We start from the raw sequence: 17,177 nt of genomic DNA, 5'->3' as shown, positions 1-17,177 counted from the left end.
TGTCTCTGCCTGTCTGCCTGTCTCTCTGCCTGTCTGTCTCTCTGCCTGTCTGTCTCTCTGCCTGTCTGCCTGTCTCTCTGCCTGTCTGTCTGTCTGTCTGCCTGTCTCTCTGTCTGTCTGTCTGTCTGCCTATCTCTGCCTGTCTGTCTCTCTGCCTGTCTGTCTCTCTGCCTGTCTGTCTCTCTGCCTGTCTGTCTGCTTTTCTGCATGCCTGTCTGGCTGCCTGTCTGCTTGCCTGTCTGTCTCTCTACTTTTCTCTCTGCCTGTCTGTCTGCCTGTCTCGCTGTCTGTCTGTCTGCCTGTCTCGCTGTCTGTTTGTTTCTCTGCCTTTCTGCCTGTCTGTCTGTGCCTGTCTGTCTCTGCCTTTCTGCCTGTCTGCCTTTCTGCCTGTCTGTCTGTCTAAGCCTGCCTGTCTATTCCTGCCTGTCTGTCTGCCTGCCTGTCTGTCTCTAGATTTCTACTACCTGCATGTACTGTTTCTCCAGTGTCTTCTATCATGGAGACTGCCAATGGCCCCTGGCCTGAGCTAGATTACTCTTCTAGTAATGCTTCTAGTTCTGCTACGACTGGTGGACTGATGATTCACTGATGATTCACTTACTTAGCCAAATGTATTGATTGTAAGTCGCTTTGGCGTCTGCTAAATGCCAAACATGTAAATGTCTCTGAAATGTCTCTGCCATCATGTGGTAGAACAGTAACATTTCTGTCTCTATCATCCAGGCGTTAGACGTGGTCATCCCTCCATCTCTGACTCCGTCTGGACCACAGACTGACCACAAGGTAACCACAGACTGACTGACCGCAAGGTAACTACAGACTGACTGACCACAAGGTAACCACAGACTGACTGACCACAAGGTAACCACAGACTGACTGACCACAAGGTAACTACACACTGACTGACCACAAGGTAACCACAGACTGACCGCAAGGCGACCACAGACTGACTGACCGCAAGGTAACCACAGACTGACTAACCACAAGGTAACCACAGACTGACTGACCACAAGGCGACCACAGACTGACTGACCGCAAGGTGACCACAGACTGACCGCAAGGTAACCACAGACTGACCGCAAGGCGACCACAGACTGACCGCAAGGCGACCACAGACTGACCGCAAGGTGACCACAGAATGACCGTAACGTAACCCCAGACTGACCGCAAGGTGACCAGGTCACAGCCTCCCTAACCCTCAGGAGGAGGAGAGAGGAGGAGAGGTGAGGAAGAGAGGGGAGGGGTGAGGGAGAGGTGAGGAGGAGAGAGGAGGGGTGAGGGAGAGGTGAGGAGGAGAGAGGAGGGGTGAGGGAGAGGTGAGGAGGAGAGAGGAGGGTGAGGGAGAGAGAGGAGGGGTGAGGGAGAGGAGGTGAGGAGGAGAGAGGAGGGGTGAGGGAGAGGTGAGGAGGAGAGAGGAGGGGTGAGGGAGAGGTGAAGAGGAGAGAGGAGGGGTGAGGGAGAGAGAGGAGGGGTGAGGGAGAGGTGAGGAGGAGAGAGGAGGGGTGGGGGAGAGGTGAGGAAGAGAGAGGAGGGGTGAGGGAGAGGTGAGGAAGAGAGAGGAGGGGTGAGGGAGAGAGAGGAGGAGAGAGGAGGGGTGAGGAAGAGGTGAGGAGGAGAGAGGAGGGGTGAGGGAGAGAGAGGAGGGGTGAGGGAGAGGTGAGGAGGAGAGAGGAGAGGTGAGGGAGAGGTGAGGAGGAGAGAGGAGAGGTGAGGAAGAGGTGAGGAGGAGAGAGGAGGGGTGAGGGAGAGAGGGGAGGGGTGAGGGAGAGGTGAGGAAGAGAGAGGAGGGGTGAGGGAGAGGTGAGGAAGAGAGAGGAGGGGTGAGGGAGAGGTGAGGAAGAGGTGAGGAGGAGAGAGGAGGGGTGAGGGAGAGGTGAGGAGGAGAGAGGAGGGGTGAGGGAGAGGTGAGGAAGAGAGAGGAGGGGTGAGGGAGAGGTGAGGAGGAGAGAGAGGAGGGTGAGGAAGAGAGAGGAGGGGTGAGGGAGAGAGGAGGAGGAGAGAGGAGGGGTGAAGGAGAGGTGAGGAGGAGAGAGGAGGGGTGAGGGAGAGATGAGGAGGAGAGAGGAGGGGTGAAGGAGAGGTGAGGAAGAGAGAGGAGGGGTGAGGGAGAGGTGAGGAAGAGAGAGGAGGGGTGAGGGAGAGGTGAGGAGGAGAGAGGAGGGGTGAGGAAGAGAGAGGAGGGGTGAGGAAGAGAGAGGAGGGGTGAGGGAGAGGTGAGGAGGAGAGAGGAGGGGTGAGGGAGAGGTGAGGAGGAGAGAGGAGGGGTGAGGGAGAGGTGAGGAAGAGAGAGGAGAGGTGAGGGAGAGGTGAGGAGGGGTGAGGAAGAGAGAGGAGGGGTGAGGGAGAGGTGAGGAGGAGAGAGGAGGGGTGAGGAAGAGAGAGGAGGGGTGAGGAAGAGAGAGGAGGGGTGAGGGAGAGGTGAGGAAGAGAGAGGAGGGGTGAGGAAGAGAGGGGAGGGGTGAGGAAGAGAGAGGAGGGGTGAGGGAGAGGTGAGGAGGAGAGAGGAGGGGTGAGGAAGAGAGAGGAGGGGTGAGGAAGAGAGAGGAGGGGTGAGGGAGAGGTGAGGAAGAGAGAGGAGGGGTGAGGAAGAGAGGGGAGGGGTGAGGGAGAGGTGAGGAGGAGAGAGGAGGAGAGAGGAGGGGTGAGGGAGAGGTGAGGAGGAGAGAGGAGGGGTGAGGAAGAGAGAGGAGGGGTGAGGGAGAGGTGAGGAGGAGAGAGGAGGGGTGAGGGAGAGGTGAGGAGGAGAGAGGAGGGGTGAGGGAGAGGTGAGGAGGAGAGAGGAGGGGTGAGGGAGAGGTGAGGAGGAGAGAGGAGGGGTGAGGGAGAGGTGAGGAGGAGAGAGGAGGGGTGAGGGAGAGGTGAGGGAGAGAGGGGAGGGGTGAGGGAGAGAGAGGAGGAGAGAGGAGAGGTGAGGGAGAGGTGAGGAGGAGAGAGGAGGGGTGAGGGAGAGGTGAGGAGGAGAGAGGAGGGGTGGGGGAGAGAGGAGGAGGAGAGAGGAGGGGTGAGGAAGAGAGAGGAGGGGTGAGGGAGAGGTGAGGAGGAGAGAGGAGGGGTGAGGGAGAGGTGAGGAGGAGAGAGGAGGGGTGAGGGAGAGGTGAGGAGGAGAGAGGAGGGGTGAGGGAGAGGTGAGGAGGAGAGAGGAGGGGTGGGGGAGAGGTGAGGAAGAGAGGGGAGGGGTGAGGAAGAGGTGAGGAGGAGAGAGGAGGGGTGAGGGAGGGGTGAGGAAGAGAGAGGAGGGGTGAGGGAGAGGTGAGGAGGAGAGAGGAGGGGTGAGGGAGAGGTGAGGAAGAGAGAGGAGGGGTGAGGGAGAGGTGAGGAGGAGAGAGGAGGGGTGAGGGAGGGGTGAGGAAGAGAGAGGAGGGGTGAGGGAGAGGTGAGGAGGAGAGAGGAGGGGTGAGGGAGAGGTGAGGAAGAGAGAGGAGGGGTGAGGGAGAGGTGAGGAGGAGAGAGGAGGAGAGAGGAGGGGTGAGGAGGAGAGAGGAGGGGTGAGGGAGAGGTGAGGAGGAGAGAGGAGGGGTGGGGGAGAGGTGAGGAAGAGAGAGGAGGGGTGAGGGAGAGAGAGGAGGGGTGAGGGAGAGGTGAGGAGGAGAGAGGAGGGGTGAGGGAGAGGTGAGGAGGAGAGAGGAGGGGTGAGGGAGAGGTGAGGAGGAGAGAGGAGGGGTGAGGGAGAGGTGAGGAAGAGAGAGGAGGGGTGAGGTTACACTGTAGGAAAGGCAAGGCAAGTTTATTTATAGTACATTTCATATAACGGGGGCAATTCAAAGTGCTTTACATACAGCATTAACACAGATACAGATAAAGGAAGTAAATAGATAAAACATTTAATAAGATAATGGATAAAATGACCTAGATAGAAGTGTTTGTGTTCAACCATAACTGCTGCAGAACATGAAGTTTTTTTTAGCTTAATTTAAAATATTTGTAAAGTTTGGGCCCGTGTGATTTCTTCAGGGAGTTTGTTTCAGGAGCATGCGGCAGCGTGACTGAAAGTTGCTTTGCCGTGTTTTGTTTTCACTCTTGGAATGATTAGCTGATAAGTCTCAGCTGACCTTAGGGGCCTTGCTGGAATATAAGGTGGGAGGAGATCTGATATGTATTTTGGTCCAAGACCATTTTGTGATTTGTATATAATTAGGAGTATATGAGAGACTGGTAGCCAGTGCAGGGATCTCAGGATTGGTGTAATGTGTTCTCCTGTGTTTTTGTTAGGACCCTAGCAGAGGCGTTTTGGATGAGCTGCAATTTACGAACAACTCCTTTAGATAGGCCTGTTAGTAGACCAGCTCCTTTAGATAGGCCTGTTAGTAGACCAGCTCCTTTAGATAGGCCTGTTAGTAGACCAGCTCCTTTAGATAGGCCTGTTAGTAGACCAGCTCCTTTAGATAGGCCTGTTAGTAGACCATTACAATAATCTTCTTGTCTACTCAAAACAAATGTTTTCAAGGTCTTGTTTGGACATGAAACCTCTCATTCTTATGTTTTTCTGGTGATAGTAGGCTGATTTAGTTATCGAGTTTATGTGGCTGTTGAAGTTTAGATCAGAGTCTAGAATTACACCAAGATTTCTCACCAGTTTTTTTAGTTAGAATGAAGTTTTTCACTGACTTTTGATCTTTTGTCAGGTGCACCGAATACAATTATCTCAGTTTTGTCCTTGTTTAGTTGGAGGAAGTTTTGTGTCATCCAGGCGTTTATTTGTTCAATGCAATTACGGAGATTGTCGATGGGAATATAGTCGTTCGGTGAGAGGGCTTTGTAGATTTGAGTGTCATCCGCATAGTTGTGGAAGGCAATTTAGTTCTTTTTTATGATGTGTCCCAATGGAAGCATGTAGAGATTGTATAGGGGGCCAAGGATTGATCCTTGGGGAACTCCACATGTTTATTTGGTCAGATACAAAGTTGCCAATGGAGACGTAGTAGCTTCTGTCCTGTAGGTAGGATCTAAACCAGTTCAGGACAGTGTCTGAAAGTCCTACCCAGGTTTTTTGTCTATCTATTAGAATGTCGTGGTCTACAATGTCAAAGGCAACGCTACGATCTAGTAATACCAAAACAGAATTTTTTCCGGAATCTGTATTTACACGAATGTCATTAAGTCAGGGAAGAGAAGGTCTGTGCCAGTTACCCTAACCATAACCCAGTTACCATAGTAACCATAACCCAGCTACTGTGTTGTTGCAGGCAGAGCATGCTGGGAAGGTCACAGCTAACCCTCAACAACTACTCAAGGTAAGAACCTTCCTAACCCAATCAGCAACAAGGTAAGATCTCTCTCTCTCTATCTCTCTCCTTCTCTCACTCTCTCTCTCCTTCTCTCACACTCTCTCTCCTTCTCTCTCTCCTTCTCCTTCTCTCTCTCCTTCTTTCAATCTCTCTCTCCTTCTCTCACTCTCTCTCTCCTTCTCCTTCTCTCTCTGCTTCTCCTTCTCTCTCTCCTTCTTTCAATCTCTCTCTCCTTCTCTCACTCTCTCTCTCCTTCTCTCACTCTCTCTCTCCTTCTCTCTCCTTCTCTCTCTCTCTCCTTCTCTCACTCTCTCTCTCCTTCTCTCTCTCTCTCTCTCTCTCTCTCTCTCTCTCTCTCTCTCTCTCTCTGTAGAAGCGTCCATCCCCCCAGGGGGGTGAGGAGGGCCAGGAGGATTCCCATCCCAGCAGCGAGATCTCCAACGCCTCGCCCCCCTCCACCCTTTTGACCCCACAGGCCACGCCCCCTGGCCAGGCCACACCCCCCTGTCAGGCCACACCTCCCAGGCCACAAGAGGAGGAGTCTATATCCCTAACCCACAGACAGGAAGAGGAGGAGGAGGAGGAGGGAGAATGGGAGGGGGAGGGGGAGAGGGAGGGGGAGGACAGCGAGATGGATACGCTGCAGAGTCGCAAGGAGAACTGGTCACTCCACGCCAGGGAGGGGGAGAGAAGGGGGGAGGGAGAGAGAGGAGCAGGATGTGACATCGCTGAGGAGCAGGTGACACAGAGACCTGGGGGAGAGGGGGGGAGGCCTGGGGGAGAGGGGGTGGAGGTGCAGGCGGTGACATCACTGGGCTGCACCGTCAAAGACCTGGAGGACCAATCACACGCTCTGAGGCAGCAGCTGTCCCAGAAGGCCGTGCAGCAGAGAGATGATGACATCATCACGCCAGACGACTCTGTGTCCCGGGCGGAGCAGCAGATGAGAGAGGTCCTGGAGGCGGAGGTGAGCCGCCTGACGCAGCTGCGCCAGGGGGACCAGCGGATGAGAGAGGGCCTGGAGGCGGAGGTGGGCCGCCTGGCGGAGCTGCGCCAGGGGGACCAGCGGATGAGAGAGGGCCTGGAGGCGGAGGTGGGCCGCCTGGCGGAGCTGCGCCAGGGGGACCAGCGGATGAGAGAGGGCCTGGAGGCGGAGGTGGGCCGCCTGACGCAGCTGTTCCAGGGGGCCCTGAGGAAGCAGGATGAGCTAGCTCTGGAAGCAGCGGCGGCGTGGCAGGAGGTGAGGGAGGGGAGGAGGGAGGGGGAGGCGCAGGCAGGGCTGCTGAGGAGCAGGGAGAAGGAGAACCACAGCCTGAGCTCCAAGCAGAAGGAGGCGCAGGAGGCCGTGAGGCAGCTGAAGAGGCTGGTGGAGGAGCACGTCGCCTCAGAGAGGGAGAAGAACAAGAAGGTGTGTGTGGTTAATGTGTGGTTAATGTGTGGTTAGGGTTAATGTGTGGTTAGGTATATGTGTGGTTAGGTATATGTGTGGTTAGGTATATGTGTGGTTAGGGTTAGGTATATGTGTGGTTAGGTATGTGTGTGGTAAGGTATGTGTGTGGTTAGGTATGTGTGTGGTTAGGTATATGTGTGGTTAGGTATGTGTGTGGTTAGGTATGTGTGTGGTTAGGTATATGTGTGGTTAGGTATGTGTGTGGTTAGGTATGTGTGTGGTAAGGTATGTGTGTGGTTAGGTATGTGTGTGGTTAGGTATATGTGTGGTTAGGTATGTGTGTGGTTAGGTATGTGTGTGGTTAGGTATGTGTGTGGTTAGGTATGTGTGTGGTTAGGTATATGTGTGGTTAGGTATGTGTGTGGTTAGGTATGTGTGTGGTTAGGTATATGTGTGGTTAGGTATATGTGTGGTTGGGTATGTGTGTGGTTAGGTATGTGTGTGGTTGGGTATGTGTGTGGTTAGGGTTAGGTATATGTGTGGTTAGGTATGTGTGTGGTTAGGAATGTGTGTGGTTGGGTATGTGTGTGGTTAGGGTTAGGTATATGTGTGGTTAGGTATGTGTGTGGTTAGGTATGTGTGTGAATGTATGCAGAGGTGATATGCATAACTTATGGTTTGTAATGGGGTGGGTATTGATATTTGAATATTATAGTATTTATTGTTTTATGTTTATCCTATTAAGTTTATTTATTTTATTTGGTGGCATTTATGTTGAGCTGGTTTAAATCCTTCTTGAGGGTTTTTGGGCGGAGTAAGACCTTGGTACTTGGTACCTTACCGAAAAAAAGCTGATGTATGAATTTCAATCAGGATTCAGAACATCCCATTCCACTGACACATGCCTTCTCTATTTGAACGACCACATCAACCATGAGGTGGACTCGGGCAAGTACTGCGGCATGGTCATGCTGGACCTCCAGAAGGCCTTCGACACAGTAGATCACCACATATTGTTAGATAAACTGAAAGCAATTGGGTTCGATAGAACATCGGTGAGCTGGATGCAATCCTACTTAGAGGGGAGGGAACAGGTGGTTAGTGTGAACGGAACACTGTCCCCCCCCCTCCCAGTGACCTGCGGCGTTCCACAAGGAAGCATTTTGGGACCTTTACTGTTCCTAATATATGTGAATGACATGTCATCAGCATGTAATTGCAATTTGTTCCTGTTCGCGGATGACTCGGCTCTGCTGGTCTCTGACAGGGACATATTGCAGGTGGAAAAAGCGCTAAGCACTGAACTGAGTAGAATCTGCATCTGGCTAGCTGACAATAAACTATCAATACACCTAGGTAAAACTGAAACCATCCTATACGGATCCCCATCTAAACTCAGAAAGGCTGAACATTTTAAAATAAAAGTGGGTAACATTAATATCACAAGAAAAGAGGATATTACATACCTGGGCTCCATCTTAGAGGCAAATCTTTCCGGAGATAAAATGGCAGCAAAAGTAATCAAAAAAGTGAACCATAAAACTAGATTCTTGTACAGGATATCCTCACTTGTCAGTAAAAACACACTGAGGACCCTATCAGGAGCTCTCATTCAATGTCACTTCGACTATGCCGTAACATCATGGTACTATAGAACCACAAAGGCCCACAAAACAAGACTACAGACAGCCCAAAATAAACTGGTTAGGCTTCTGCTAGGCCTCAACCCTAGGACACATCTAACCGCTGCTCATTTTTTGAGCCTTGATTGGCTACGAGTAGTTGACAGAGTGCAGCAGCTTGCACTGGGCCTAGTCTTCAAGATACGCTACACCACAAAGACACCCAAGTACCTGTCAACATACTTCCAAAAAGTGAACAACGTCCACACTTACAACACCAGAGGAAGCTCCACGAACCACGTTCAACCGCGTTGCACCACAAACAAGGGTTTAAACTCGTTTGCAAACTATGCAGTAAAGATGTGGAACGCCCTTCCTATAATCTTAAAGGAGTGCAAAACACTGCCCACCTTCAAAGACACTCTCAAAAAACATTTACAGGAGGCTGCAATCCGTAACTGGACCCTCTAAAACAAAAATCAGATTAAAAGACCTGAACTACCCACTGTACATACTTTGTGTTTTGTCCCCCGCCCCCACCTGTGGTGTATGTCCCCACCTGTCCTACCCGCTGTACATACCTTATGTTTTGTTGTATTGTTCTTCCCATGATGGATGTACGTTTATCTTGTAGATAGTAATAGTTATTTGTCTGTATTATCATGTAGATAGTACTAGTTCTTTTCTTATGTCTGTCTTACATGTAACGATGAATTGAAAATCAAGGACCCCAATTGAAATAAGCCAGTGGCTTTCTTGGGTTTTTATCCTCTTAGTTTGACCTTGTATGTAATATGTACTTTCATGTACCTACTTCTGCAAACATTCTAATAAAGTTTTCAATCAATCAATCAAAGGTGTGGGAGGGTGGGTAGGGGGAATGTATGCAGGTATGAAATGTTGTGTATTTTGGTAATTGTTTTGTCATTGTCCTTTGTGTGTTTGTACATAAAATCAAAATAAAAAATTGATCACAAAAAAAGGTATGTGTGTGGTTAGGTATGTGTGTGGTTAGGGTTAGGTGCAGTTGTGACTTCCTGTGTTGTGTTTGTTTCAGATTGATGATTTGTCCAGAGAGGTGGGGAGGCTGAAGGAAGCCTTAAACAGCCTATCACAGCTCTCCTACAGCGCAGGCCCCGCCCCTAAGCGCCAGCAGCACGTGGACACGGTCCAGCAGCAGGTCAAGCAGCTCCAATACCAGCTGACCGTGAGTACCCTGACCTTTAACCTTTAACCCTGACCCCTAACCTTTAACCTTTAACCCTGACCCCTAACCCTGACCTTTAACCTTTAACCCTGACCTTTAACTCTGACCCCTGACCTTAAACCTTTAACCCTGACCTTTAACCCTGACCCCTAACCCTGACCTTTAACCCTGACCCCTAACCTTTAACCTTTAACCCTGACCTTTAAGCCCTAACCCTGCCTTACCCTGACCTCTGACCCTGCCTAACCCTGACCTCTGACCCTGCCTAACCCTGACCTCTGACCCTGCCTAACCCTGACCTCTGACCCTGCCTAACCCTGACCTCTGACCCTGCGTGTCCTACAGGAGTTGAAGAAGCAGCATCATGAGATCGTGTCTGTCTACAGGATGCACCTCCTCTACGCTGTCCAGGTACGTTACCATGGTTACACCTCCTCTACGCTGTCCAGGTACGTTACCATGGTTACACCTCCTCTACGCTGTCCAGGTACGTTACCATGGTTAGGGTTATATATATGGGTATATATATATATATATAGTGATGTATATGTATGTATATATATATATATAGGGTTATATAGTGGTTATGTATATATGTGTGGCGGCCTGGGAAAACCCTTCACATGGTGGCATTTTGACATTTTCATTTTTTATATTTCCATAAATTAGAAGTTCTCAGCTATTCATAACTGGTTGAATGACTGAGATAGCCCTTTATTTTTTAAAAGTTATGAGCATTTTAATGTATCATGTCAAAAAAGGTGAAAGGCTTCAAACCACAGGAGCGACGTGACGTTGACGTTAACGGTACGTCAACGGTACGTTGTTTCGCTAGCAAACTACCTACCACAAAAACATAAAAATAAGTACTTTCTCTTTTGTTTTCTTAAAATGTTTATTCACCATAATGTAGTATGGAGTTCAAAGTACTAGAATACCACATAATATCAAAATCGCCGAAATAGGACATTTCCATCTATTTTTGCTCTTTGCCACAAACGAACGCCAGCGACATCCGACGGGTTTTCCCAGGCCACCACACATATATATATATATGTGTGGTGGCCTGGGAAAACCCGTATACAGTATATAGGGTTATATATGGTTATGTATATATAGTGTTGATGTATATATATATATATATATATATATATTATAATAATAATTAATAATTAATTACATTTATATAGCGCTTTTCCGAGGCTCAAAGACGCTGACAATATAGGAGATACGGAAGACAGAAAACAACAAGTAACATGGAACACAGAGTCAGCGAACGGGGAGGGGGGGGGGTGGTAGGGACAGGGGAGGTGGTTAGGGGTAGGGGAGGCTGTATGCATGTCAGGGGGGTGGCAGGGTTAGGGGAGATGGGTAGGGGTAGGGGAGGTTGTATGCATATCCAGGGGGGGGGCGGGGGGGGCCGGGATGGGGGAGATAGCTAGGGGTAGGGGAGGCTGTAGGCATGGGAGAACAGGTAGGTTTTGACGTGGGATTTAAAAGTGAGGAGTGAGGGTGAGTCTCTGAGTGGTTGAGGGAGAGAGTTCCAGAGGCGGGGTGCGGCTCGTGAAAAGGCACGGTGACCGAAGCCTTTGAGTTTTGAGGGTAGGACAGTGAGGGGAACAATGGATGAGGATCGGAGGGTACGGGTAGGGCGGTGGGGGAGAAGGAGGTCAGTCAGGTAAGGGGGGGCCAGGCTATGGAGGGCTTTGTATGTGAGGATGAGGATTTTGAATTGGATCCGTTCTTTGATGGGGAGCCAGTGGAGAGAGTGGAGGACAGGAGTGATGTGGTTATGGTATATAATGGTTATTTATATATATATATATTTATAAAACGGATGGGTGAAATCAAGCAATCTGATTGGTTCATAGCCGTGGTATATTGAGCGTATACCACAGCTACGATTAGTAGAGCCTCATCACAGTTCGAAATGAATACGCCTGTTTCACGGTCAACATTCCAAATATAACAGACTTTTAATTCAATCGCAAGGACATTTTATCAACTTAAAAATAAATAAAAATAAAAATCCTACCCAAAGTAACCATGTAGATTCCCAATATGTGGTCTGTTTATCAAAATAAAGCCTGTTTGAAAATGTGTCGAGACGTTTTCGGAGTGCCCTGCCTGCGTCCACTACAGCCGCGCGTTGACAGTTTTTTTAGTGGGTGTACAATCAACGGAGACATCCAAATTAATGTAAATAAATAGATGCAAATAATGAAATTGTGTAAATAAATGCTAAATTCCTATGAAATCTACAATGCTAGTAGCCTAGGTTAATGAAAAAGAATGTTAGTGTTGTTGCTTAGCGACCAACTGCAATAAGAGGAACTATTTTATTTGAGGGGAACTATTTAAGATGATTAATTACGAATAAAAACTATTTGAATTTGAGTGTGCTTTTCTAATTCATATTGACAGTGTTGGTAACCGTTTTATAAAAGCAATAGCTCACTTCAGGCCAGTGGTATATGCTTATTATATCACAGCTAAGGGGGTTGCCGTCCCTCCGCTTCGCGTCGGGCCGAACAACGCCCCTTAGCTGTGATATAATAAGCATATACCACGGCCTGTCGTGAGCTATTGCTTAAATGTATATGTGTATCTCCAGGGGCAGATGGATGTATACAGTATATAGGGTTATATAGTATGGTTATATATGTATATGTATATATAGGGTTATATAGGGTATATATATGTGTGTCTCCAGGGGCAGATGGATGAGGAGGTGCAGACGTCCCAGGGTTATATAGTATGGTTATGTGTGTATATATATAGGGTTATATATGGTTGTATATGTGTAACTCCAGGGGCAGATGGATGAGGAGGTTATGTATATGTGTGTCTCCAGGGGCAGATGGACGAGGAGGTGGTTATGTATATGTGTGTCTCCAGGGGCAGATGGATGAGGAGGTGGTTATGTATATGTGTAACTCCAGGGGCAGATGGATGAGGAGGTTATGTGTATGTGTGTCTCCAGGGGCAGATGGATGAGGAGGAGGTTATGTATATGTGTATCTCCAGGGGCAGATGGATGAGGAGGTGGTTATGTGTATGTGTGTCTCCAGGGGCAGATGGATGAGGAGGTGGTTATGTATATGTGTATCTCCAGGGGCAGATGGATGGTTATGTATATGTGTATCTCCAGGGGCAGATGGATGAGGAGGTGGTTATGTATATGTGTGTCTCCAGGGGCAGATGGATGAGGAGGTGGTCATGTATATGTGTATCTCCAGGGGCAGATGGACGAGGAGGTGCAGACGTCCCTGCAGCAGATCCTGATGATGTGTCAGATGCCGACCGCAGCCAAGAGGAGCTGAGACCAGCTGTTACCATGGAGACAACCCTAACACAGCTGTTACCATGGAGACAACCCTAACACAGCTGTTACCATGGAGACAACCCTAACACAACTGTAGAGCACTAGTAACCATGACAACACTACAGTAACACTCTAGTAACCATGACAACACTACAGTAACACTCTAGTAACCATGACAACACAACAGTATTAGCTAGTCCTCGTAGTTATAGTAACTAGGGTTAGGGTAGTACTATAACTAGGGTATAAATTAAATGTATATTTATATTCTAGTCCGTCACACTGCTCATGTGCAGTATCCGTCCATCACAACTCACCTGTCCATTAAAGATGACATCACCAGGTTGAGTCTCAGGCTGGGCAGACCGTAGCGAGCTTAGTTAGCGTTAGCATGCATCGCTACCTTCAGGCACCTTGAAGACTCTCCGCTGGACCATTGTCCATTAAAGATGACATCACCAGTGTCCTTCTGTACGGACGGATATTGATGTCAACATGTTTTCAAGATAAACTAAGTTATTATGTTTCACCTTTTTAAGATGCATTCTTTTCCACAATCTGCTACAGAAATGCAAATGTTTTTGCGGTACTTCAAAATAAGATGCTGTTTATATCTCATGTTTTTATTACCACAATCATTTATAAAAGTGTTTTCAAGAAGCTGTATTTCCATTTATGAAATGATACACCTCACCTTTAACACCTACACACCTCCCCTTTAACACCTACACACCTCCCCTTTAACACCTACACACCTCCCCTTTAACACCTACACACCTCACCTTTAACACACCTCTCCTTTAACACCTACACACCTCACCTTTAACACACCTCTCCTTTAACAGCTACACACCTCCCCTTTAACACCTACACACCTCACCTTTAACACCTACACACCTCCCCTTTAACACCTACACACCTCCCCTTTAACACCTACACACCTCCCCTTTAACACCTACACACCTCACCTTTAACACCTACACACCTCACCTTTAACACACCTCTCCTTTAACACCTACACACCTCTCCTTTAACACACCTCTCCTTTAACAGCTACACACCTCCCCTTTAACACCTACACACCTCACCTTTAACACCTACACACCTCCCCTTTAACACCTACACACCTCCCCTTTAACACCTACACACCTCCCCTTTAACACCTACACACCTCACCTTTAACACCTACACACCTCACCTTTAACACACCTCCCCTTTAACACCTACACACCTCACCTTTAACACCTACACACCTCCCCTTTAACACCTACACACCTCCCCTTTAACAGCTACACACCTCCCCTTTAACACCTACACACCTCCCCTTTAACACCTACACACCTCTCCTTTAACACCTACACACCTCACCTTTAACACCTACACACCTCACCTTTAACACACCTCTCCTTTAACACCTACACACCTCCCCTTTAACACCTACACACCTCCCCTTTAACACCTACACACCTCACCTTTAACAGCTACACACCTCACCTTTAACACCTACACACCTCCCCTTTAACACCTACACACCTCACCTTTAACACCTACACACCTCACCTTTAACACACCTCCCCTTTAACAGCTACACACCTCACCTTTAACACACCTCTCCTTTAACACCTACACACCTCCCCTTTAACACCTACACACCTCACCTTTAACACCTACACACCTCACCTTTAACACACCTCCCCTTTAACAGCTACACACCTCACCTTTAACACACCTCCCCTTTAACACCTACACACCTCCCCTTTAACACCTACACACCTCCCCTTTAACACCTACACACCTCCCCTTTAACACACCTCCCCTTTAACACCTACACACCTCCCCTTTAACACCTACACACCTCACCTTTAACACCTACACACCTCCCCTTTAACACCTACACACCTCCCCTTTAACACCTACACACCTCACCTTTAACACACCTCCCCTTTAACAGCTACACACCTCACCTTTAACACACCTCCCCTTTAACACCTACACACCTCCCCTTTAACACCTACACACCTCCCCTTTAACACCTACACACCTCCCCTTTAACACACCTCCCCTTTAACACCTACACACCTCCCCTTTAACACCTACACACCTCACCTTTAACACCTACACACCTCCCCTTTAACACCTACACACCTCCCCTTTAACACCTACACACCTCTCCTTTAACACCTACACACCTCCCCTTTAACACCTACACACCTCACCTTTAACACACCTCTCCTTTAACACCTACACACCTCCCCTTTAACACCTACACACCTCTCCTTTAACACACCTCCCCTTTAACACCTACACACCTCCCCTTTAACACCTACACACCTCCCCTTTAACACCTACACACCTCACCTTTAACACCTACACATCTCACCTTTAACACCTACACACCTCCCCTTTAACACCTACACACCTCCCCTTTAACACCTACACACCTCACCTTTAACACCTACACACCTCCCCTTTAACACCTACACACCTCACCTTTAACACCTACACACCTCCCCTTTAACACACCTCTCCTTTAACACCTACACACCTCCCCTTTAACACCTACACACCTCCCCTTTAACACCTACACACCTCCCCTTTAACACCTACACACCTCCCCTTTAACACCTACACACCTCCCCTTTAACACCTACACACCTCCCCTTTAACACCTACACACCTCACATTTAACACCTACACACCGCACCTTTAACACCTACACACCTCCCCTTTAACACCTACACACCTCCCCTTTAACACCTACACACCTCCCCTTTAACACCTACACACCTCCCCTTTAACACCTACACACCTCCCCTTTAACACCTACACACCTCACCTTTAACACCTACACACCGCACCTTTAACACCTACACACCTCACCTTTAACACCTACACACCTCCCCTTTAACACACCTCCCCTTTAACACCTACACACCTCCCCTTTAACACACCTCTCCTTTAACACCTACACACCTCCCCTTTAACAGCTACACACCTCACCTTTAACACCTACACACCGCACCTTTAACACCTACACACCTCCCCTTTAACACCTACACACCTCCCCTTTAACACCTACACACCTCCCCTTTAACACCTACACACCTCCCCTTTAACACCTACACACCTCCCCTTTAACACCTACACACCTCACCTTTAACACACCTCCCCTTTAACACCTACACACCTCCCCTTTAACACCTAGACACCTCACCTTTAACACCTACACACCTTTAACACCTACACACCTCCCCTTTAACACCTACACACCTTTAACACCTACACACCTCCCCTTTAACACACCTTTTGTGTTCTAATGTAAACAAAATAAATAGACATGTGAATACCAAAGCACTTGTAATTGCAACACTTTTCTGGGAGAAGTGATGCATTATCCAACAGAAGTGAATATTTTTGTCCATGACTGTATGTATGTAATAGATTAATGTTTGTATAAGCGTTTAGATGCTTATTTATGGTGACTATTAGGACTTGGTTACAGGAAGTTCTGCCTAGAATGAAGGCAGAGGTGCGATTCCTCTGGTCCAAAACTCTTGTGTTAGAGTTAGGTAGCTTTTAGTGTTAGGTAGCTGACTAACAGTAGTAGTTAGTAGTACCAGACAGTAGTAACAGACAGTAGTAGTAGTAGTAATAGTTAGTAGTAACAGTAACAGACAGTAGTAGTTAGTAGTAATGGTAGTAGCAGTAGTAATAACAGACAGTAGTAGTAGTAATAGTAACAGACAGTAGTAGTAGTAGTAACAGTAGTAGTAGTAACAGACAGTAGTAGTAGTATAGTAGTAGTAGTAGAAGTAGTAGCAGTAGTAGTAACAGCAGTAGTAGTAACAGTAGTAGTAGTAACAGTAGTAGTAGTAGTAACAGTAGTAGTAGTAGTAACAGACAGTAGTAGTAGTATAGTAGTAGTAGTAGAAGTAGTAGTAGTAGCAGTAGTAGTAACAGTAGTAGTAGTAACAGTAGTAGTAGCAGTAACAGTAGTAGTAGTAGTAGTAGTAGTAGTAGTAGCAGTAGTAGTAGTAACAGTAGTAGTAGCAACAGTAGTAGTAGTAGTAGTAGTAGTAGTAGTAGTAGCAGTAGTAGTAGTAACAGACAGTAGTAGTAGTAGTAGTAGTAGTAACAGACAGTAGTGGTAGTAGTAGTAGTAGTAGTAGTTACAGACAGTAGTAGTAGTAGTAGTAGTAGTAGTAGTAGTAGTAGTAGTTACAGACAGTAGTAGTAGTGGTAGTAGTAGCAGCAGTAGTAGTAGTAGCAGTAGTAGTAGTAGTAGTAGTAGTAGCAGTAGTAGTAGTAGCAGTAGTAGTAGTAGTAACAGTAGTAGTAGTAGTAACAGACAGTAGTAACAGACAGGACTTCAACACCAGACACATTGGAGACACTTTTCTCAACGACT

The 17,177-nt window shown here is 48.1% G+C and overlaps 1 protein-coding gene across 1 annotated transcript in view; it reads left to right on the top strand.

The window, feature by feature from the left end:
• Positions 1 to 13,091, top strand: part of rai14 (retinoic acid induced 14) — a 27,903-nt gene extending 14,812 nt beyond the window's left edge. The window contains exons 9-15 of the mRNA XM_080529747.1: positions 724 to 783; positions 5,184 to 5,231; positions 5,599 to 5,731; positions 6,056 to 6,633; positions 9,295 to 9,444; positions 9,790 to 9,855; positions 12,684 to 13,091. Coding sequence (XP_080385873.1) covers positions 724 to 783; positions 5,184 to 5,231; positions 5,599 to 5,731; positions 6,056 to 6,633; positions 9,295 to 9,444; positions 9,790 to 9,855; positions 12,684 to 12,767 — 1,119 coding nt within the window. The 3' untranslated portion in view covers positions 12,768 to 13,091. The remainder of the gene's footprint in view (positions 1 to 723; positions 784 to 5,183; positions 5,232 to 5,598; positions 5,732 to 6,055; positions 6,634 to 9,294; positions 9,445 to 9,789; positions 9,856 to 12,683) is intronic.
• Positions 13,092 to 17,177: the final 4,086 nt, after the last annotated feature.

Source organism: Nansenia antarctica (assembly GCF_963989245.1).
Source record: "Nansenia antarctica genome assembly, chromosome: 4".
In the NCBI taxonomy this organism is placed as follows: domain Eukaryota; kingdom Metazoa; phylum Chordata; class Actinopteri; order Argentiniformes; family Microstomatidae; genus Nansenia; species Nansenia antarctica.
The sequence above is the reverse complement of the archived record's forward strand: the minus strand, read 5'-3'. Positions and strand labels throughout refer to the sequence as shown.